This window comes from Aptenodytes patagonicus, chromosome 2 (genome assembly GCF_965638725.1).
Source record: "Aptenodytes patagonicus chromosome 2, bAptPat1.pri.cur, whole genome shotgun sequence".
Taxonomy (NCBI): domain Eukaryota; kingdom Metazoa; phylum Chordata; class Aves; order Sphenisciformes; family Spheniscidae; genus Aptenodytes; species Aptenodytes patagonicus.
Window position 1 is genome coordinate 33,458,201 of NC_134950.1, and position 24,806 is coordinate 33,483,006.

A 24,806-nucleotide genomic window follows, 5' to 3' on the forward strand; every position below is an offset into this window, starting at 1 on the left:
AAAGTATCACCAGGTTTCAGGTATAACGCTTAGGAAAGAGACAGATTTATCAGCCATCTGTGAGAAGGCTTGTTAATATGACCAGCAAGAAATCATAAGGACTGGTTGGCAAAGACAAGAAGAGAACACAAGTTTTCTTTAGAGCAGAGAAGTGAGAAGGACTGCAGGCAGAAACACACTCATCACATCCATACCCTTAAAACCTGGAAATTGTGTAGGCAATTATATGAGGTTATAAGCCAAGCTAACATTCACTGCCTCTCAGCAGAGATCATTATCTGAGAGCTATGCCAACCAGAAGTCACCTACTTGCAGTTAACAGCATGTGTGAACAGAGAAAACCTGTGCAAACATCTCTCCATATATTAACTGCTGTTTGGCTTGGTCATGTCACAGTTGTTCTTCCAAGCTTCAGAAGAGGAAATGGAAGACTACAGAACACAAAGTAGTAAGTCCAGTGAGCAACTGACCGGTAAAATTAAACAGAACTTCCTTGTTAAGAAGTGAAAACCAAAACCTGTGCCCCCTCACAAACAAACACAGAGTGCAATTAGAAACTATCAACAGCAAAAAGCCTTTCCCAGACAGCTGGGATTCACCACTGGGGTCAGAAACATGCCTTCAAATTTTCTCAGCTGACTTTTTTTACTGTGGTTAGCAGACCTACTTGTTTGCCACTCAGAAGTTGAATTAACATCTACTGATGAAAATGGAGAAATGTGATATAAAAATCAGTCAGTGAATAACAGAGGGTGGGATTTTCTGACAGTTGAAGCATAGATGCCTACAAACAGTAATGAAGCTGACCTGTAGACCAAAGACTACCAGGACACTGGAGGCAGGGGTGGGGTGGGGGATAATAATAATAGGAAAAAAAAAAATTTCTGACAACCTCATGGACTCTGCCTCCAGTCTCTGTCTGAAAGACTTAGTATGAGTGGGTAGAGCAAGGAGGGACAAAACTGCATCCTCATGCTACTTAGGAGGGAGGTATGACAGAGCTGTAATTCATACTTGTGTGTAATTTGTAAGATTTAAGAGCAATAAACTCAAAATCACTAGTTTTGTGTAATTAAAAGCTGTCCATCCCCATGAGTTCTTTCAGAATGTCCTTTTTCCTCCTTACAAACTTAAGCCATTGTTTTTCTCCATTTTATACAGCCTTCAATCTGATATTCATTTTTATAGGAATAAGTCTTCTTCAATCACCAATGTTATAACTGCAATCACTTTCTTGTATTTTTTATGTTTTCTCTCAGTGCTCCTTGGTGCTCAAACTTCTGTAAAATTGCACTACTTTTCTTCAATCCCTTCCATACATTTCTTCTTTGAGATAGTGTGCACTGACTATTGCCCCCCAGCAAAATATCAGTAACAGCCTTAATCACACCAGCACTTTCACTGAACTCTAGTAATCTACATCTACCACTTGTTGTTGTAGAGCACTGGTTTCCATTGCCTTATTTGTGCTCATTCATTTATTGTCTCTTGAGTATTTTAAGACAGGAAAGGGAAGAAAGGAAGCATCCATCCTCTTGTGCTAAGAGGGAAGATCCTGTCACAATTGGCTTGTGGTCTGTGGCAGAGGCCTCTTTCTTTTATTTCCATGAATTGCAGGAAATTATGCCTAATGTTTTCTCCTTTTTTAAAGTCTCTTCACTTTTACAAAGAAAAAGAATTATAACTCCAACCACTTCTGCATATTCTATACCTTTTTAATCTACTTCATATCTATTTTTATCACTTGACCTCCTTTGCTGTTATTTTAACATTAGAAAATGCATCTTTGCCTACTCCAATGTTCCTTAAGCATTGTGTTTATAAATAAAGGATAAATTCAAAACACTGCACTTTTGAAGCTCACAGGAGAAAAAAAAAAAGGCAAGTGAAACAGACCACAGAGACTTCTAGAACTAGCACAACATAAATATGAAATAAAGCATGAATGACAACATTAAATGGAAACTTACCCTGCTTGTGGGTTCACCATTCCCATTGAGTTTTTATGAGCTGGTGATAATGTCTGAAGTTTGCTCCCACTGGATCCAGATGAAGATAGTGCTTTACTTGAAGAGGCACCTTGCAGTTGAAAGCAAGCATGGAAATATAAGAAAACGTAAGATTTTGCTGCTGGAATGATACAATTCATTATATATTTTTTAATTGTAAAATTCAAAACGAGTTTTAGAAATACCAAGATATGAACAAGTGTCAAGGCACTAGGAAAAAGCAAGTACGTTTCCAGAAATTCACAGAAAATATGCAATTGAGACATAATGTTCTATTCTAATAAAAAACATTGGATCTCAATTACTTTCTTCAGAAAGGAAAAGGAAAAAAAAAAGAAGTCTAGAATGTCAAAGTATGTACAAACAGAACGTTTGATATCTGATGATATCTGAAATCAGAATAAGACCAATGTTTGCATAATTATAATATACATGACTTGACTGTGTATTTTCACTAGTTCATGATCATATTCAGCATACAAATTAGTTACAGGATTAAGCAACAGAAAAAATTTCAGGTGAGAGATCAGTATTCGATACAATTACGCATTACTACACAAAATGATTTTGCAGGTCCAATTCAGAAGAAACCTAATTTGACCCAATATATAAAACAGAAGAGAATCCTATGTGCTCAAGAGTCTTGTTAGATAGATACCAATCGGTGCCCCTTCCAACTTCAAATGAGTTTTTACAAACCACTGTATCAATTTCAACAATAAAGTATATAGCCATCATATATGTAAGTCAAAAAAATCAGGTCACAAAAACGTTGATTAAAAAAATTGTATTATGAAAAACAGACACCATCTTATCCACTCACATAACACTGAACTCCTCCTATGAATTTTTTTACTTTGTCAGTTTAAATCACTGGGCAATTCTGTAGAAATCCTTTCAGCTATTGAAATTATACTACTTTTACTGCATAGTTTGAGAACTAATATTTAGGAAGGAAATGGAAAAATTTATAACAATTCATTTCATACCTACAACAGTTTTGCTAACACCACTGGGCTGTGGTAAGCGTGATGATGATGATGGTGTTGATCCTATGGAAGGCATCTTCTTAACTGCAGCAGGTTTGTACTGTAACAAAATACAACCTAGAAATTTAAGCAATTAAATCAAACTATCTATGTAACACGATAGGTAGTTATCTCAGGTACTGTGGGAAAATAGACGATGATTACCTACTAGGTAAACTGTTTCTGGTACAGGATCATGCAAATGGTTTCCGCTAGTCTGCTTTCTTATACATACAGACCATACTAGTAGCAAAGATTATGTAACTCAGTGGTTTTGGTTTTTCATTTAACTGTATATCTTTGTGTATTTTCTGCTTTTCTACAGCTTCTCTCATCCTTTTCCATAGCTGTCTCATGAGCTTAACATTATCACCTCATTACCAGTTAATTTTAAAAAGAATACTCAAGGGCAGTATCATTTTTGTCTTTCAAATCTTACTTTCACCTGCGTGCTCTGGACCCGTCCCAGCACTGATTCAGAATACAGTGCAAGAATCACTAAGTAACTGCTTGTGTCTGTTTAACTCTTCACAGTGTCCAAAAAAAGAGCATTACCACCAAATGAAAACACACCTACACTTTAATTCTTCATATGTTTCCGTCGTAAGTTAACTACTGCAGCTCTTACCTTAATATGCCTGAATTCCTCTAAGCCTCTAATTAGCCAAAATATTGCTGTCAGTTTTCCTGTAGTCACATACCTTTGTTTGTCCACTTAAGGAACAGTCTTGAATTGGATTCAGAGGACTTGCATGACAGAAATTCAACTTTCTTTACAAACACTGCATCTCTACTGCCTGCTGCTACCCTTACCTGTCATTTTCACAAATCTCTGAATTACATTTATGACTGGTTTTGGCTTTGCAACTGCTGCCATCTGATTTATGGATCTCTGCAACTCTTGTAAGAAAGCAAAAACCTCTTCCATGCTTAGTGTCTAATTTCAGTCTAGCACAAATAATAAAATTACAGAATAAAATAGTAAATTCCATTTAAGAGCAACATACTACTTAACAAGCTTGATTTGATCTCGAATGCAAGTTACAAGTTAAGAAAAGTGTTGTAGTTCACCTGTGTTCGAGTAGGAAGCTTCCCTTTGGCATCAGCTGCCAATTTCCCCTTATTAGTAATACGTGCTGCTTGTTCCTTACAGAAATTGATGTGTCTGTCAGCTGCATTTTCGTTAAATCTCCTCTGACAATATGGACACTGAATGTAATCTTAAAAACATAAAAACCTAACATTAATAACGTTTTTTAAAAAATAAAGCATTTTAAAGTCTTTTAAAGACCAGCCCCACACCCAGAGAAAATTAAGGCCTCTTGAATCTGAAAATGAAATACATATTGCTGGGGAAAAGAATATCATCCAGATGTAAAACAAAAGATGTTTCTTGTTTGATGGATAAGAATGAGAAGAGTGGTTGAGGATCAGAAATAACCTAAGTGAAATCAGAAACACTTTGAGAGATGCTATTCAGCAGAGGTGGCCAAAGATTATATGGTCATGGCAGGGATATCAGCTGGAAGGAAGTGCGGAACAAGGCTAAACAAAACAAAACAAACAAAAAAAATCACGCACAGAGTTCAGTTTGTTCAAGACATGAAAATGCATTAAAACCTTTCCCATACAAATAGCAAAAGACAACAAAATCTGTTTCCTCTGGCAGTTTTGAAAGGACTGAGAAATACTAACTGCAATACTGGAAATTATCATTAAAAAAATTAAAATTGGAAATTTAACAAAAAAAGAATCAGAGGAAATCCAGCCAAAATTAGGAGCTATCTATAGAGACATGCAAAACAGGGTAATTGGTGGCTGTATTATTTTTCAAGATTAATTTAGTCACATTACAAACAGTACCACTTGCAGGAAATATTATTACTAATGTTGGGGAAAAAAACCAGAAAGGCTATGTAAATGTTTAAAATACTAAAAGATCCCTCATCTGTATGCTGGAAATATTCCCCTTAAAATACCCTGCCCTTGGAAAGTAAAATGTTTGGACTGCAGTTTCAGGCAGACATTTTAGTGTCTAGAGACATGGATGTTGAATTCCCCAGATTACAGTATTCAAAACCATGTAAACATCAACTTCAGACGAACTGGACACTGGCAAAGCAGGTTAAATTAGTATGTTCCCAGGTGATTTTTAGAAATGTACTGAAGAACATGAGGAGAGATTCAACAGTCACTGCCTACAAGCTCACAAGTAGGTATTATACAATCCAAAATAAGAGTTGGATTACATGTCACTACTCCAAATGCAGCAGGTCTGGCTTAAGTAGTTATCCCTTTAAATTAACAAACAATTTTGAGTAAGTCAAATGATGCAGTGGCCACCAAACCATGAACTGTGACCCAAGAAGTGTGAGCAAAGGACACAGGAAGAACACAGGAATCCTTCACCGAAGTGACAGCATGGGAATCTCATGTGATAACAACAATGAATTTTTATTTATTTATTTTACATAAACTCCACTACTGTCAGAATACTCAAACATAAGATATATCTTAAGAGCTAGAAATTCTGAAGAAAAAGAACTGTAATATCTATACGGTCAAACCAAGATAAGCCCAAACAAAGTTAAAAAAGAAGATAAAAAAGCAAAATAGATTAATAAAGCAGCTATGGAAGCCCCTAGATAATAAGAAAAGACATTTCTAGCTGGGGCACAGCTCAGTTCGCGCAGAAGACTTTCAAAGCCCACTAAAGTAAATGGATCAGACACTGTAGAAGATTAATGTACACTCTTTTAAGAATCAGGGATTGTATCTTCATGCTTCTGTAAAATGCTTAGCACCAGTCAGCCACCTGGCTAGGTGGAAGTACTGTTCGTACTGTCCAGAAGAACTGTTAGGATTCAATGTAAGCTTTATAAAATACAAACTAATCAAAATAAGTGGGCAGTACACATATGCAGTCAAGTTCAATGCAAATGGGGTGACTTAAGTTCCTTCCTAGTATCATGAGGCTATTTTGCACTTCTTTAAGGAAAAAGTGGAACAGGAGATCAAAGAACCAGCAATACTGCTTGTTTGCAAACTCAAAGCACGCAATTAAGTAGGAAATAGTAACACAGAACTCTTTTAAAGGAAGAAGACTAGCCGCTACTTAGAAACAGGCATGCCAAAGACAGAGCTGAGTAGGAGGAGGATGGATATACTCCATGATACCCATGCATAATTCTCCCTCTCTCCTACACGTAGCAGCAGGGTAGCTGTCCCTGCTCTATTATTGTTCCGTTCTATTTATGGGAAGAGAATCCATTGATCAATTTGTGCATCTTCTCTTCGTCCCTGGTTCCCTCCTCCTAAGTCTTAGCCACTGCAGCAGGATGAAGCCAGGAGACTACAAACAGTAAGACTCAGCTTGGAAAAAGTAAAAAACGGAAGGAAGAGAAACAAGCACAATATCTTTCTCTTCCCTTTACCTCCTATCTGCTTTCAAGCAGGCCGAATAGAGTTACTTCCTTCGCTTCAAACTCATTTGCAGGCTCTAGAACCAAGGGAGAACCATTTTAGTAGCTTTCCAAGCTAGATTTTAGTTCTGGGCTCTCCTGCTTGTAATTCAGACCCTATACAACTAGCTTGTTAACGATCCTTTCCATGATCGAGCCTTATGTTTCTTATCCACAGCATTAGCTATTGGTTTTACCTTACTTTAAAATGCATATGGCATTTCAAGATAGAGTGTACTGAATGATGAGTAATACGACTTCACTTCTTACTATGAATGCACAATTACAATCCTAATACTGGACTAACGTATTTCCTGTAGAGAAACAAGGTAGGGAACACTCACATTCTCACTTGCTCAGACAGGCAGAAGCAAACAGATGATTTTTTCTGTTTTTCCCAATCTTTCTGAAAATAGCCACTGACCTGATCAAATGGTTTAGCTCTTAGATCAACAGGAAGAAATATATTCTCCAACCTATTATCACATCACAGAAGTTAACTGAAAACTGTCTTTCCTTCTCACTAACATCAGACTGCTTCAACACTTTACCCAGCCTCAGTTCCGAAGGCACCCAAGGACTGTTACTCCCTTGTTAATACAAATCCCACACGTCTCACATACCCAAAACGCAAGTACCCCCACCACATGAGGAAGGATCACATGCACACTAGAGCATACACTGCATACATGAAACTAAATGTTGATTCAGCAAGAAATGGGAGAGACTACTTTTGAAGAACATAGTCGACGTGCATTCCTACAATGTAAACAGGTTGTGAGTGTCCAGCATCGGCAGCTAATTAAAAAGGTAGTCTGCTCTTTCTGAGCAGTTCCACTGTTGTGGACAGAAACAAGGTGTTGAAACAATTCATCTGGCTTATGGTTTATAAGATGGTAGCAAGCTGCAAGTTGGCCACAACTACGTTTTGATGCATTAAAAAAAAAGTCATCCTACACAGGATGCTAGCCAACCAGACCCACAGTCACAAACCAGCATCGGCATAGGGATAATCAGATAGTCACCTTCAAGAACGTGTAAATATTGTATTCCACAAATTCTGTTCCAATTAAAATTTTTACAAATTAAGTTAAAAAAAAAATCTCTAAAGAACTCAATTGTTTTACATACCTGGGTCATATGATGGCGGAGGTGGTGGAGGGAGTTTTCCACCGTCTTTAAGATTAAGTCCTTTGGCTGCTCGTATAGTTGCTATAAATTCCTCGTGCTTTCGTCTCCAGTTGGAAGGTTTTTTGGGTGGTTCTGGCTAAGAAGCCAAAAAAGAAAGAGCTTTATATGTTTGAAGCTCTTACTTCAAGGTAACTACGTGCCTTATTTTAGTACACAACACTACAGTTAGATTTCTTCCAGATCCTAGTTGATCTAATTATCATGAATTGCCAGCAGAAATAAGCCTTATTATAATGCATACATAGCTTGCCTAAAATGTTCACATGCAGATTAAATTATAACATACCCGTGGCTTAAGAGGTTTTACTGTGGGAATGTCAGTTCCTTCCGCTCTCTGACGGCTGGAATCAAATGTCTTCCTTTTCTTGGCAGAAGTTTTTTGGCAAATGGGTCCATGCTTTTTCTACAAGCAGAAGAAAAACAAAAGGAGAATAGAGAACTTAGTTTTGAAAACGTAAGTTATTAACATGTTATTTCCCTCTTTCTCAATATGCCAATCAGCAAACAAGGCCCAACTCTTGATGAGTAAGATCAGACTGCTTTCACTCAAATATTTATGCCAGCCATTGCTTTTTGAACAGAACTACAGGAATTCACGAATGCGTATACATGGTCACAAAAACTTGGGTGATGAGGAAGAAAAATAGGAGGCATCTATATTTGCTCCTTGCAAATAAAAAATTGATGGTAGGTAGGCAGCATTTGCATTGAGTGGCAAGACAAATCAGAAGTGTCTGAAATCCATATTCATATTTAAGGACAGACCAACTTCTGTTAAGACTGGAGAACACAGTATTTTGAAGATGGCTAGCAAAACACTTCATTTACTAGCTGAGACTGCATGATGCTAGGGCTTACATCTGCAGAGGCAAGGAACGATTCCGTGACCTTAGAGAAGATGTTTTTAGAAGCATGTATTTTCAGAAAGTAATGGGATGCTGAAATAAAAATTAACCTCCTTCTAAGGAGCTTCAAAACTGTGACAATTGGAATCGATAATTATTTGGGGAAAAAAAACACACACACACACAAACACCCCACCAAAAGCAAGCATCTAGATCTACTTTATTTAGCTATAGCAACCATTCCTTAACTCCCATATCAACTTATCAGATCTAAAAGCCAACAGTGCTCATACCACTTACCAGTGCTGCTGGAAAGAAAGTCCTTCCACAAATCCTACATGGCAGCAGATCTCCAGTTTGCACTGTAACCTCACCTTAAAAAAAAAACCAACAAACCAAAACAAAAAAAACATACTTCTATAAGAAAATTTGTGCAAATTTGTGATAAAAATTTCTTCCCAGATTGCTAGCCTCATCTACTCAGCAATAATAACAGTTGTTACTGTAAAAGTATACATTCTTTGAACTGTGCAGAGACTGTGCAGATCAGAAAGGAAAAGATGATACACAAGTCCTTATGTACTTTTGGAAGCAGTCAGGCCCAGTAACATGTCAGCATCAATTCTGATAATTTACAGTACGAAACTCTGCACCTTTAAAGGGATACCTGTGTGTCAACATGCAAATGACAGATTCACTGTAAGTCACAATGACAGCCCAAACACACACGAAGAATAGCAATATTTAGTGGGTATTTCTGTGTCTGTGGAAGAGAATCGCCTGTTACAGCATCAAATATAAGTCACATCCCATCACTTATTTTTCTCTACTAAGTTAAACTATTCCACTTTCTCTTGGAAAGAAAAATTCTTGAATGCTATTTTTACTATATATTTCATTCAGATTACTACTGACAGTTTACAAAAGCATTTCTGATGTTGCTATTCAAGCATTGGTAACAAAAATGTAAATGGTATACTTGACATGCAACAGATTCACAGAACCAAATAAAAGACCAACAATGCAAGCAAATACATTCATATAGTACACATTATGCAATGGTGTCATGGCAGAAATGAAAAACTCCACAGGGTTTCCCAATAACAGGCTTCTATTATACTTAATACTGTACCAGAGATACAGGGATACTTTTATATCACATATACATCAATAAAGAGGCAGTAAGTTTGGATTAAGTTTGAGAATTACTAGTTGCTTTCTCCATACTCAGTCTGACTATTGCAGACAATACAGCTCCCTCTATTTATACAAAGTTAAAACAAAGGCACTTTGAATTGACTTGTATTTTAGGCAAACTAGTGGCTTAAACTAACGAAGTGATGAACACAGCAGCGTTCAATGATTTGATCAGCTTTTGTTCCCAATTCCCCAGTGGAAAACAATTTTCCATCTGAACATACATACTTGTTAATTAACTGTAGGACCAGTCCTAAAGAAAATGGAAAATTTAACAAAATGTTTCATGGTAAACAAATGTAGATTCAGGCAGCCATGGTTCCCACTGAAAAACTTTTTTTCCAAATGTAAAGATTAAAATTGAGTGAGATTTCTACTACCAATATGTAACCATTAGGTCTATCTCTGCCTTTTTCAATTACTTGAAGTTCATCATCAGTATGTAACTACATATAATGTATTAATTGTATTAATATAGTACAGAGCACAATCCATTTTAAGAATCACAAATCATATGAAAAGTGTTCTGCAGTTTAAAACATTTATGTCCATATCTTTAATTTATATACCTTTTTCATGTAGACATAAATAGGTCCTTGTCACAGCATAGCAAGGCTGTACTGACAGTAACTGAGTTTTACAACTGAAGTCATAATCAAGCTTCCTTTTGTGTCATCTAAATGTATGTGTTTAGATATACACAAGTAGGGGGAAGAAGGAAAGATAGAAAAAGTGCAGATAAATCCTGTTTTTCTTCTATTCTTGCACCTGAATTATACTTGCATGTTATCAACATTTACTAGGAACTTATTTTTTATTGTTAACTGTATTTTTTTCAATCTCTATTTTAAACAATCACGTCTGAAAATTTTTCCATAGGTCTGTTTTCTTGAATCCACAAGCCTGAGCATAATGTTAATCACAATAACATGCACACTGGTCATACATAGCTTGGATGGAACCTGCCCTCACCATTTTCCTCAAGGGTAAGCAGCAATGGTTGTAAGCTTTTCTCAATTCTCCCATTCAAAAATACAAAATAAATCTGTGCATACCTTGTTTGTTTCGTTACTTCATTCTTCAGAGTTCTCAGCACTCTTAATAATGCTAACAGCACTGCAAACTCACTTCTGCTAAAGAGTTCAGCTTCCTTTTATTGTATTATTCTAATACAACCCTCGGCTTTGCAGAAACAAGTGAGAGGAAATACAAAGTGACATTGTTTGTGTCTAAGAAATTAGCTGAAATAAATCAGAATTAGTGATCTTGAAATCAGGTGTATAGTATAAGATTAAGGATTTGACTGAGAGAAGAATTATTTCAAATATCTGCCTTAGTAAAAGAAGAAAAGCTACATTTTCCACCATATTCTTCTGTTCACTGAACTCTGGAATTCGAGCTTGTGTTTAAATTCACCATTAAAAGTAGACTTGATAGACGCTCACCTGATCGAGCAGTATTTACACACAACATACCAATGCATAATGAATGCCAATTAGCACTCACTGCAGCTACAGTTACAGAGCTGGATTTCCTTACAGCATTCCTATCATCCTTTGCTGCTGGCAGGTACTCAGTCACATTTGCCAAGAGCTATTTCTACTTCCAACACCTCCTCCCCACTAATACAAATCACTGACCCAAAACACAAAAGGAAGTTATTTTAAAAAATGAAAGTTCCTTAAGTTTTGTTGAAAATGGAAAGCCTACAGTCCTTTATATTTGCACACTTATCCCTTCAATTTCTTGATCATTCCTCTGCGAATTTCCTCTCCTTTAAAGTAACCCCCCCCCCCCAAAAAAAAAAGGCCACCACAAAACCCAAAACACTCCATCACAAAAAACCCAAAACAAAACCACAAAATCTTAACATTTCTCTCTAGGTGCTCATGAGCCTTCCCTTACAGAAGGGATAGCAATGTCATCAACATGAAATCTGATAATTTTAAAATAAAACATGGGAATAAAATTGTAAAAGTTGGAAAAGACTTGTTTTTTTTTTTAAAAAAGGCGTTCATACATGGTATCTAATGCCATCAGTAGACTTGTTACTGACAGCTTCTGCACAAGTAACATAAACACACAACATAAAGAGGGAGGAATTCTTACACATTTTTTAGTAGTAATGTAAAAAGTTAGTATTTCTAACACCAGCAGTGAAATGACTGAATTATTTTGGCTGTAGTTTTCCAGCATAATGACTGTAAAATGCAATAAAAATGGAAAAAAAAAATCCTATTCTGAGTGATTTTAGTCTGATAAAATTAAAGAAAAAACAAATAAAAGCAAAATCTCACAGTTGAAAACTTTGGGATTTCTTAAAAAAAAAAAGGCATGGACTGACTGAATCTTTTTCCTGATCAAAAGTTAACAGAAATGGGTTGTTAAACTGGGATGTATTGCGGGGGGGAGGCGGAGGTAAAAACCAGGGAACACTCAACTCAAGAAAGAGAAGAAGGATTTGCTTGGCAAATGAGTCTGAGAATAGAAATTGGTAGTAAGATGGTGTCACAGCAATTTTCTTCAGTCTTAAGTCTAGCAACAATGCAGGGATTGCTCTCATTTTGGTTATACAACCACAGAAGACCCAAGATCCAACAGCAACACTTCTTTTTCCTCTTACCATCTTTAACACCACTAATCATCAGCAGTTTACATGCCAGTATTAAACACAAATGAATATAGTTAACTTAGAAAAGGACAGACATAATTATTACCGTTTATCTAATCTAAACACACTTAGGGAAGAGAGAAGTATGTTTAAAGTCGTTATGTGAATACCAAAGGAAGAAATAGTATTTCAGCTGAAGTGATGCCAAAACTATGATATACAGCTTTATACTATTCTCCTGCTGTCTGCCTGAGACCAGTTCTCAAGTAAAAACACAGAGTTCAACCTAGTAAGATGCTGGGTATCTGAATTAAATAACTAGATTGCGAGTTTTATTAGCAGCACTACAATAATCTCACCACTTATGTTTCTAAACTGTCCCTGTCAGAGCTCTTCCTCCTCCAGCTACTTCCAGAGCACAACCACCTTCCAAATTATTTTTTTCTACCTGCAAATAAGTTACTGCACACATTCCTTTTGAATATGGTCACAGTCCAGTTACCCATACTTTCTGTTCTTGAAGTTGGAGTTTAGTTGTAAATTTCGGGTGGACCTCAAAGTCTGACAGTCAGTCTCCCAGATGTAGCACAGTGCTTTCAATACTCTTACAGATGAGTTTAGACTTCCTTGAAACCTAGATTTCCAGAGAACGACTTTTTTTCTTTCTCTCCTCTTATGTTCAAATACAGCAACTGATTACAGCGGAAAGTGCAATCTGTCAGTCCTCAGACTTACCTTTCTCAGTACAATGTGTGGACCCGTCAGTACATACAAGTTCAATCTGACAGTCACAGGCATAATGCCAGCTCTTGCTGTTGTGTTTACAAATTAAGCAGTTGTGTAAATAGACCCCACACCTAGAGGGAGCAGAAGGCTTCAGTACTGCTGAACAGCTATTAGTTGAAGTTTTGTTACAGTTTTCTCTTTTGGAGAGCTTTGTATACCCAAGTACATGTCTGCACTTAGATATACAGTATAGAATGCTTCAAAGAAACAGGAGCGCACTTAGTCTCAGTAACAGTATTTTGTCGTGTTGTAAAATCTGTTTGACTGCCCTTCAAAACCTTTTATTTGTATTTACTGTCACAGCAGTGACAGTAATGAATGACTTTGGCCAGACAACTGTGATAATCGGAACTATCAAGCCCCACTGAATTCAAACTTGCAGAAACACTCTGGTATGATTTCTAGCCTTGAGACTAGGTACCTATTTGAAACCAGCAAGTAATCCATGACTATTGAAAGTTACTTGAAGCATGCTTGCCAAATTCTTCTGCAAAATCGTATTTACTGCTTTTAGCATAACTCCCCTCTCATCTCCAAAAGTGGGTATTTTCCACTTAAAAGTTCCATATATATACTTCAGGTACGAAAAGAAATGCAGTGCATTCCCCACATTAATTGGAATCTATATCATCAAGCCACAGCATCTAGTTCTTTGGTGACTGTCAGTCTCCAACACAGGTCCACTAATCAGTACTGACTAGGTTATATTTTTTAATCAACATGTTATCTAACAACAGTCTGAAAAGACTAGTAACAGATACCATAAACAGGAGTCACCTAAAAATTATACTGATGCAGTAACATAGGTAGGGAACAGTTCTTTGAACAGCCAAATACAATTTAGAGCATTAATTTTTAAAGTAATTTTAAAGAGCATTAAATAAAATAATGAAAAGATGAATGTATAAAAATAGGAAAAAGTATACCAATAATGGTGTAAGTTTTGCAAGTTTTCATTATTTTGCCAAAAGGAATTCTGAAATGCAAATGAAAGTCAGACAAATACATCATACTGCTTAACAACAGATAGTACATGCCATACTTTGGTAAACTCTGCTTGAAAACTGATGACATGCATGATTTAGTCCAAGCAAATCCCTTCTCGCCTACGCTATTCAGCAGTTTGCAGGAAGAGTTAGAGAAAGGAAGAGGAAATCATAGTAAGCTCTGTCTCTTAGTATTCAACCTTTCACATACTTTGAAATTTTTACACAATTAGGTTATTCGCAATTGTGTAACAAATAGCAAACTAATCTACTTTCATCTATCTACCCCTAATTTTAGAGGAAATCCTCATGAATTCTTTCTACTTCTGTATTGACAATGCAGTCTAACCTCATATAAACCTGTCACTTCTGCTTCCAAAGAGATAACAAAAAGCAACATAACTTCCATTCCTTCAAGCTGAAAAGCCTAAGACTTTCATAGTACCTCTGCATGTTTTATATCACCTCTTCAGTCTGACAATGCAAGTGCATTTTATTTGCCAAAATTACTGTTATTGCATTGAGCATGAGACTGATGATGGTGAGCTCTGTATTACTTCCTTAAGAGTAACATATCAAAGGGAGCCCCACTGCCTCAAAGTGACAACCTGGAGGAGGACTCTGTGAAGAAGGTTTTTTTGTGACTGAAAAATGACTTGTATACAGTTACGAATGGTTGTAATGGCAGCACACGCACAACTCGCGTTGTGATGTACTCCCCTTTTCTGTAACTGTCTGTCCTTCCTCATATAAGCGTTAACTTTTAATGTGAAAACATGCCAATGTTAAAAATAACCAGCTCTCCTGGACTCCTTTCTAGGGCCTATCTCATGGGATTCTTCCAAGCAGATCCCTAAACCAGTCAAAACCTGCTCTCCTGAAGTCCAGGGTTGAGATTTCCCCTCTCAGAATTCTGAATTCAATCATCCCATGGTCACTGCAGGTAAGGCTGCCCTTGACCTTCACACCTCACGTTTGTAGGTGTGAATTCCAGCAGGAGTGCCTCCCCTTGTGTCCTGGTTTCGGCTGGGATAGAGTTAATTTTCTTCCTAGTAGCTGGTACAGTGCTGTGTTTTGGATTTAGGATGAGAATAATGTTGATAACACACCAATGTTTTAGTTCTTGCTACGCAGTGCTTACACTGGTCAAGGACTCTTCAGCTTCCCGTGCTCTACCGACTGAGAAGGCTGGAGGTGCACAAGAAGCTGGGAGGGGGCACAGCCAGGACAGCTGACCAAAACTGGCCAAAGGGATATTCCATACCATATGACGTCATGCTCAGTATATAAAGTAGGGTAAAGCCAGCCAGGGGTCCACTGCTCAGGAACTGGCTGGGCATCAGTCAGTGGGTGGTGAGCAATTGCATTGTGCATCACTTATTTTGTATATTTTTTTTATCATCGTTATTATTATTTTCCCTTCCTTTTCTGTCCTATTAAACTGTCTTTATCTCAACCCACAAATCTTGCTCCCCCCCTCCAATTCTCTCCTCCCATCCCACTGTGGGGGGAAGTGAGCAACCAGCTGTGTGGTGTTTAGCTGCCTGCCTGGTTAAACCACAACACCTTGTCATATCCTTGATCACCTGAGTCAGGAATTTGTCATCAATGCATACCAGAAGCCTCCTAGATTGCTTGTGCCTTGCTGATTTGTCCCTCCAGCAGGTATCGGGTGGTTAAAGTCCCTCATGAGGACCAGGGCCTGTGAATATGAGGCTCCTTCCAATTATCTGAAGGAGGTCTCATCATCTTCCTGATCAGGTGGTTTGTAGCAGACACTCACTACACTTCCCACATTGGTCTGCCTGCTAACCCTGATCAATAAGCTCCCAGGTGGCTCCACAGCACAGCTCCACGCATTCTCACTGCTCTCCCACATGAAGTGCAACTTCCCCCCCTTGCCATCCACCTGGTTCTTCCTGAAGAGCCTGTATTCATCCACCACAGCACTGCCGTCCTGTGAGCTGTCCCGCCACCTATGCATGATCCCAACAAGATTGTAGCCCTGCAGCTGCATGCAGACCTCCAATTCCTCCTGTTTGTTCCCATACTGTGAGTGTTAACGTACAGGCACTTTAGAGAGGCACTCAGTCGTGATGATTATCCAGAAAAACCTACGAGAGCTTCCCCTGTAATGCGTATGGAAACGCAACAAAATCAAAGGCAAATAAGCAGCGCTATTTGATCGATCTGACTTCCAGATACATTATCTGGTCTTCTGTTAATGAGCTTTAAGACCAACTAAAGCCTCTAGAAAGCATGTGACCTGCAAAATCTATGTACGTGTTACACAATTCTGCTCTGGCATCATAAACTCACTATTCTCCTGTATTAGGCTACAAGCACCATGATGACTGTAAGCAGGTAGTCAAGCGAAGACAAGCCTTCTCACACTAGCCTTAAACCAAGACTGCTTTGCCCCAGTGACCCCCAAAGCAATTCTGGACTTACATACTCTACTACCCAAATGTAATTGGATAGAGAAATCCCAATCTAAGTCTGCTTGCTTATCAGAATATTACCTGGCTAACAATAAAGCCTTAAAAACAATTTTGATAATAAACTTCATTTATAATGTGTTGATACCTAGTTTGCTCCCCCCCCCCCCCCCAGAATTTCTTTAAAAAGTAAGCCAACTCCTCACCCCCTCCAGTCAACTGTTTAACATACTCCTGGAACTAGATTTTACTGAAATGCAACAACTGCTTTTGATAATAACCACATCATATGTGCGTGTGCAGGTAAAATATATTCATCTTCCCACTATATTCAACCAATTGAATTCAATTACTAGATCAATCTAGTTTCTGCAATTTAACTTAAAAATGCAAGAATCCTACAAAAACTATAGAAAAAGGGTGCAAAATATATTAGTTCTAAGATGCTGAAGAAACTAATCCGAAATACTCAAATTCCTGTCTACACATACTACTTCCTTTCCTTTAAAGGTGAAACAGTCTGATAGTGCACTTTCCCTATCGTATCAGCCTAAACTTAGCTTTCAGAATTTTTCCTGAAGTAAAACATTAAATTTCAATTTCTTCCCCAAAACATAAACATTAATCAAAAAATAAAAACATAATTACCTTAGAAAAAGTAAATACATTGACCACAATTACAGTGTATTAAATGTCAAAATTAGATCACTTAACAGAGGTGCAAGTATGGCTAGTAAAACATAGCAGTTCAATGCAAAGTCATATTTATCATTGTGTCTTAATGGCTACCAGAGGCAAACAACTTCTTAAGAAGAATATACATTAATATTAGTTTTGCATTTCAATCTTTAACAGTTTCCAACTTGCTGATTTAAGAACAGTACCGTAAGATTAATCTGTCCAACAGAAGGAAGAATAAAGATACCTTAAAAAAAAAAAAAAAGCTGAAGTGTTCCAAAAAGGCAGGAGCCTCTCTCAAATGGAGCTTAAGAAAATGGCTGCCAAAGTAAGGAAGCTGCTGCATGCATCCAGTGAGGCAAGACAAAGACGAACACTAAAGGAAAAGGAAGACTCACGTTAATATTATTTTTTGTTTTCAAAACAGAAATAATTTTCTACACTATTGGGGAGGCAAAAAAAAAAGACTGGGCATTAGCTTATTCAGAAATTCTGTCAAAGCAAGCATAAGCACTTGCTTTCAACAGTCACATTACTAATAGAAAACCCCAAAGTAGAATGCTTGCACCTTTGGGGTGGAGTGGGGTGTCTCAGGCATTATCAGTGCAGCGAAGGGTCCAGGGACAAATGCTATTACAGCACAAATCTCAGCAGAAGATGCTATACAGCAAGCCTTATTCTTAGGAGACCTCAAGGGCACACCCAGACTGCTCAGAATCTAAATGTTTAATCACAGTAGTCCCTACTTGGCATCTTCAAGGGAAAGCTCTGGGTTTGAGACTGCAGGCTATTTCCTGAGCAAGCAGCCACCCATCCTCTTCCAACCACAACCAGCCTTCCCCGGCTGCGAGAGCGCAGGCTAAAGGAGAACGCTGGGGCTGGGCAAGTGCTGTGTAAGCTACCTACCACAGAGAGCTGGACTTTTGCCCTCGGACACAGCTGCCCCTCTGCCCTTTACTCCTTTAGGCAGCAGCAGGCCCGACCCGCTGGGATGGGCTGTGAACAAGTGTGGGAAGCGGCATTTAGTCAGCTCAAGCAGCTGTTGCCGGCATCCTCCCAGAAAAAGCAACAGACTGAAGAGAAGCCGATCATACACCACCATTGGACTTGCTCCGGCTTAATTTAAGTCAGGAATTCAGTGCTTAGATCCCCTCCTCCATCCCCTTCAGGCAAAACAGAGAGCAACAAACATGCTAATGTGACACCTTTTTTCTTGCCATCCAGCAGTGAAAGCAACAAGCACATGTTAACCCATCAAAAATGGTCCTGAGATTCAGCACATGGTGGACTTCTTAGGAAAGGATTTTTAAACTCACCTTAGAGATCACTACATTTTCAGGCACAGACAGTCTATTGCTCTAAGTATTTTCACCAGTAAATTAAATGAAAATTGAAAAACAGCCAAACACCACACAGGCTGCAAAGTAACAAACACTGAGCTAGCAATTTTAGATTTAACATCAAATTTGTCACTTGTAATGACAAGTGTGCACTGATTCCCTTTACAAAACTTTAAAGTTATAAATTTGACTTTCAGTATCAATCTAGTAATATAACAATATCGATACAAAAATAAAACAATAAAGCAACAGACTTAAAGCAACAAAAGTAAATTTTAGAAGAAACTTTTAAGACACCCTGAAACCTACTTTGCCATTTCACTGAACATTTAAACTTACACAGTGAGAAAATGCAACTGCAACACTGGAAATATTATTTAGCTTTTTAAATGTCACTAATGCAGCTCCACAAGCCAACTAATACACATTCAACTCTACACATTATGGAAAGAATCATTATAAACTGGATAGAGTTTTTTCTTATTAATAGCATGCTTAAATAGCATGCTTAAATAAACAGAAATAAAACAGATCTTGCATCTATAATGCTGAGCTTCAAAAAAGCAAAGCACCAGCTTCTGAGGGTGGAAAGACCAGGCCAAGCATCTTGAGCCTGAGGGGGTTTTCCACAGTCATAAAAAACACACCAGCAGACTGCTGCCAAAAGACAAAGCCCTGCCCTCTACCATACCCACGCCCCTCACACACAACTGCCAGGACCTGCTGTACAAATCAGCTCTGGGAATTGATTTTGCTAAGCACTAACATACAGAGGAGGCAGGCTGAGCCAGATTTCAGCAGCAGTCCATACTTCCTTGTCGGATGGATATGACTGTGCAACTGTGCCTCTAAACACAAATTTAATCTAAAATGGCAACCAGCAACATTCTTCTGAGTTGCCAGTGGAGCAATGATTGGAAAAAAGCGTAATACCCAATGCAATAATTTATTGTTGCTATTGGTTTTGCCTACATTTTTTCTGAATTGGGAACACCTTTCTACAGAAACTTCATCTGAGCCTAATGTAACGCGCATCAAGAGAGACAGCTTAAACAGAAAAACTGTAAATAAAAGCAAACCCACTTGCTTCAAATGTTTTGAAGCAAAAAAGGAAGTATTTTATGTTGTGGCAATTTGTTTAGAAAGAAAGACAGCACAAAGTGACCCACAAAAATGCAAAATACTATATTCTTCAGTTTCAATAACTTCAGCATTGAAGGATGCTGGATAACAGTGTGGGATATGAGTGTTCACAATGCAGGGACATCTGAAGTTTTAGAAATAAGCTTATTACCTGTGCTATTCTCAAATTAATGTCGTGTGTTCAGAAGGAGTATTTCACATAATGGAAAAATGCTTTGATAAGCTCTAGCTTTTGAAGGTACTTTGACAAAACGGTTCACAGAGTAAACATGAGATTTCACCTATGATTTAGCAGTTCTTCCTCCCACCACTCCTGGTACCTACTGAAATACAAACAAAATGTAAACCATTTCCAGCAAAGTCTGAAGTTGGACAAATTCTGCTGCAAGAATGACATGGTTTTTCAAGCTTCTGCTGTTATCTGTAGATCTGCTTTCTTCCCACCCTCTGTTATGAAGGTGCTAGAGCTTATACCATACAGCTGGCATAGCTGGCCTTGCTAAATTAGCTCACAGCCAAATCAATTGATGGATGGGCTGCAGATGATATGCAGTCCCAACTGCAGTCAAACACGTAGCTGACTCAAAATTAAAGCAAGCTTTCCCCTTCTGGACAGGCAACATATGATTGTCACGGAATTGTCATGAGACTCGGAGTGCCTGATAAAGCATTATTGGATAAGCCACTGGACACCACCTTTCAAATTTAAAAGGCATAATAGTCAGCAAAGCATAAAGAGTAAATCAAAGAGAACCTCTTGGGATTTCAATGCCAAATCACGTTGTCCAAATTTACTGTCTTGATGAAGTCACTAGGCATAAGAACAGAGTCTGATGACCATAAAATCTACTAAAGACAGAAGACAGGTATTCAGTGAGAATTACTTCCCTTCTCCAAATATGCTAGAAGGGATAAAGAAAAAAGCTATTTTGTGCTCACCCCTATTTAAGCACTCAGTTACCTCTAGCAAAGCAGAGCATAGAAGACTTAATGACTGTTTTGTGATAGTTACTCAGAACAGGTCTGTATTTTTTCTTAAGTAACATGGTTAAAGCAGCTTGCAAAAACACAGTAATGACAGGCCTACCGACATGCTCAGATAGCACGCTGTAACTTCATAAATTCGAAGCTGATACCTATGCTATGATGGAAACTCTGGAGAGTGATGGTATCTTCATTAACGCAACTGGCACAGGAGAAAGTTGCAAATACTCTGTCGGCAAGTATATACCTAGTTTTCACTGCACTGAACACTTCCATAGTATTATAAGCATATCCTAACACCCACCTTAGCCATCTGTTTGCAAAAAAAGCATGCCTGGCAAAAATGCCCGCACGACTCGATGCCGTACCCACCCCAGGGCACTCGCTGCCTGCGGCGGATCACCAAGCAGGCTCACCGCGATCCCAGTTCGGCCGCGGCAGGAAGGGGCCGCCGGGGAACGGCCGCAGCCCCACAGCTCGGCTGCGAGAGCCGAGCAGCGCCCGCGACAAAACGCAGGGAGGCCGGCCCTGCCCGCCATGCCTGCCTCCCCGCCCGCCCCGCGCCCGTCGGCGCCCTCCAGCCCGCCGGGCTCCGCGCAGGGGCCCGCTGCCTCCCGCCTTTGTTTGCCACCCCAAAAGCACGCTGTCCCGCTTCAGCGGCGCTCCCCCACCGCAGCCCCGTCGCCCCCCAGCGCTCCCGGCCGCGGAGCGAGGCGAGGCCGCCGCGCCGCCTCAGGGGGCTCCGAGAACTGGGAAGGCGGCGCCCGGGCCGCAGCTCCCGCCGCCGCCGCCCAAGCACGCCCCACCACAGCACAAAGGCGCGGCGCGGCCCGGCCCGGCCCGGCCCGCCCTACCCCAGGCGCCCGCCGGCTACCCCCGGCGAAGGGAGGGGATCCCCCGCCGCTGCCCCTCACCTTCCAGCCCCTCCATGGCGCACCCCGACCGCCGCCGGTCCCACCGCTGCTGTGGCAACGCCGCCACCTCCCGGCCCGCTAACAACCGCCGCTCCCATTGGCCGGGCGGCGCGCGCGGGCGGGCGGGCCCGGGCGGCCCCTCACGGCCACAGCCCCGGGGCGGGCGGGCCGGTCTCCCCCGCGGGCGCTGCCCCCCGGCAGCCGCCCGTGGCGGGGAGCCCCAGCCCCCCGCTCCGCCCCGCCCGGGCCTCCCGCCCGGCCCAGGTGGTGGTACCCGCCCTTCGGCTGCGCCCCGCTTGGTCGGTGTTCCCAAGGGAGCAGGGCACCCGGTCCGAGCATCCTCCTGCAAAACCCAGTCTTAGCCCAACTCTGGTACAGTCTGACATGTCGCATAGTCCATAACGTTGAGGTTACGCTACGATCAGGATCTTCCAAGAGCAGCACTTGCGTATGAAGAAGGACGACGTAAAACGTGGGGAAGAAATAACCGTGCTGCTGAAAAAGCAACAGAGCAGTTAGTCCCTGGGTGGACGCGGGGAGCAACTGAGGTGGTGCCGGGGCCCTGCCGCCCTCAGCGCCTACCAGCCGAACAGAGGGGTGCTGGGGTGCGGTGCAGCGTGAGGCTGTAATGGGTGACCCCTTGCTTTCAGGAAAACTACGGACAATCACAGGAAAAACACAAAAAATGGCTTTCAGGTTCATGTGCTGAAAATAATTGCAGGCAATGGATTCCTCCCCCTTTTTTCCTCCTGTTATTTTCTTAACTGCAAGAGATGCTGATATAAAATTAGTATCTGAGCGTATCTCCTGCTACAGGATAATATTTGAGTAATGGATGTTTTTGGAAAATAGTACTACTGAGTTGCTGTTGACTAATGAATATGGATAGTGCTTGATACATATTGAAATTCTTCTGTTGCTTTTACAAGAGCTCTCCACATTTTTAGCAACAAAAGCATTTCAAGATTTTTTCTTCAAGGCATTATTTTAGAATTCTTAAGATCTTAAGATTTGTCTTTCTTGTGGCAATATGCCATGAGGAAGTAATAAAGTTTTTCTGTATAAACTACAATAAATCTTATAGAAATTACTACTGTCTTCACAGGCATGCAAATAATTTCTCTTCTTATTCTGGACAAGTGGGTTGATACAGATTTGCTTGTCCATAGAATCACAGTTACTGTCCCAATCACGGTACATCCGGGAATGCAACTCAAAGAAAGCAAAACCAATACATAAACCCTAAATTAAATCGGAGATTATGATCATGTTATCTTCTCTGCATCCCCTTAGCACGGGACAAATAGATCCAGATGCTGCATGCCAAATAGCCAGCATGTAAACCATGATTAATATATGATTAAAATCATCCTTTGAGACCAAAAGCTTGAATATATATGGTAATTCTAGCTGCAATTTTTCTAGGTAGTTTAGAACCATACTAAAAATACATTTCAGATTTGCCTTTGATCTATAGGGTTTATGCTTATAAAATTACAGGCCATGCCAGAAGGAACTAGTTTGCCACCATGTTGCAGAGTCCTAAACTTTGCAAATTATCCATTAAATCTTTGACATAAAACTCAAATGGGCCTGTAGCTAGCAAGCATTTGCTGTTTAACTAACCACTAGGATAGTGTATCAGAAGTGCTCTTCCTTGCATGATATTCCTGTACTCGGACTGCAAACCCAAAACCAGAGGCCTAGGATAATTTCATCTCTCAGCAGGCAAATCCTTTGTAACAAAAACTTAAACATAATTTTTATCTTGTGTTCTCAATTTAGTGAAGGGTATCATATTAGAGGAGCATTTTGCTTGGTTTGGTTCGTTGTTTCTCTTTGAAATTTGTGGTTATTTTTGATAAAAACTGGGGCAGGAGATAACTTCAGCTCACCCGTCTTTAAGTGTCTACAACGTGGTGCTCACATCTGAGCTACCTGTCAAGTTCCCCAGTATAGTCTATAGAGATTTGTCTCTGTAGTTAATATATTCTATGGGATTGAGGGTGCAATCCGCCTGGCCAAACGTAACACCGCTTTCAGGATGAGAGAGAAGTAAATAGCCAACACCCACATTAGAGTAGTCAAATCCTACTTGAGATTTCTTCAGGCTGAATCCTGTACTGAAAACAGACTTAATGCTTAGTTTTGCTCCTCAAAGGTGCCATTGATTGACTTTGTCATCCCATTACTCATCTAAGAAGTGAAAGAAATAAGAGCTGGCTTATAAAACGAATGGGCAAGTGGCCATTGTGCTGCAAAGCTAAAAGGTTCTCCTGGCTCTTGTGGCTGGCGTATGAACGTTCGTGTAACTCTGCATATGGACAGCATACCTTAAAAGACTCCTGATGCTGAAAAGTAGCTGTCTTTTAATTGTGGTGTCCATGTGGGGAACAGGGGACTAGTCCTCTGTTATCATAGCCATTGTGCTACATGAATGTCTTCATAAATTTACCTTAGCTCCATACTGAAAAAAAACCCAAGCCTGTGTTATTCTGCTGTAGACCTACTACTCCAAATGCAAGTCTGTTCTGCAATGACATTCCTATAACATCTAGGATTTTTTTTCCAAATTCTATGCTAAATTTATTAATTACTAGTTTGCACCATGTATGCTTGTGGCGACATTGATTTCTGGCTTAAATATTTTCCTTATTGTTTACCTCTTTGATGTATTTATAGGCAATTAGTATGCATTCTGTTTCAGTATTTGGCTTGTTAGCCTAAACAAAATAGAGCTCTTCTGAACTGTCCTCAGAAACTATGCTTTCAGTTTCCATAGTCATCATGGTACCCTTTATTTGCACCTATTCCTTGTTAGTTCGTATTTCATACATGATCAGAATCTTAAACTGTCTCTCAGAGGTGATTTTACTGCATCACTTAGAGTTCTTTACCTCTGCTGGGAATATTTTTACTAATGCATCTTAGGTTACATTTGCTATGTTATGGTAAGCTTGTAGGCACCAGTATATATTTAGCTCCTTTTCCACATGAGTGTTTTTGCAGAGGCAGCAATGATGATAGGAATTTTTGCCTCTGAAGAGTAATACAGTCTGAACACCTTCTGTTCAGAATCTTCAGTATCTCTGAGAAGGACCAAGAAAATATGGCCCTAAATGCAAATGTCACATCTTCCTTGCTCACACTTGTTTTTAAGAATTGAAACACAAACACTACCATAGACGTGACCAA

The 24,806-nt window shown here is 39.6% G+C and overlaps 1 protein-coding gene across 2 annotated transcripts in view; it reads right to left on the reverse strand.

Annotated features, from left to right (window-relative positions):
• The window catches only part of ZC2HC1A (zinc finger C2HC-type containing 1A), a 38,280-nt gene extending 16,588 nt beyond the window's left edge, over positions 1-21,692 (reverse strand). The window contains exons 1-7 of one of the 2 annotated variants that reach the window (XM_076329512.1): positions 21,612-21,692; positions 8,835-8,908; positions 7,976-8,092; positions 7,630-7,765; positions 4,109-4,257; positions 2,999-3,098; positions 1,971-2,079 (exon numbers count right to left, since the gene is read on the reverse strand). In XM_076329512.1, coding sequence (XP_076185627.1) covers positions 1,971-2,079; positions 2,999-3,098; positions 4,109-4,257; positions 7,630-7,765; positions 7,976-8,092; positions 8,835-8,908; positions 21,612-21,627 — 701 coding nt within the window. In that variant the 5' untranslated portion in view covers positions 21,628-21,692. The remainder of the gene's footprint in view (positions 1-1,970; positions 2,080-2,998; positions 3,099-4,108; positions 4,258-7,629; positions 7,766-7,975; positions 8,093-8,834; positions 8,909-21,611) is intronic. The other variant, XM_076329511.1, reaches the window with a different exon arrangement.
• Between the last annotated feature and the right edge of the window lie 3,114 nt (positions 21,693-24,806).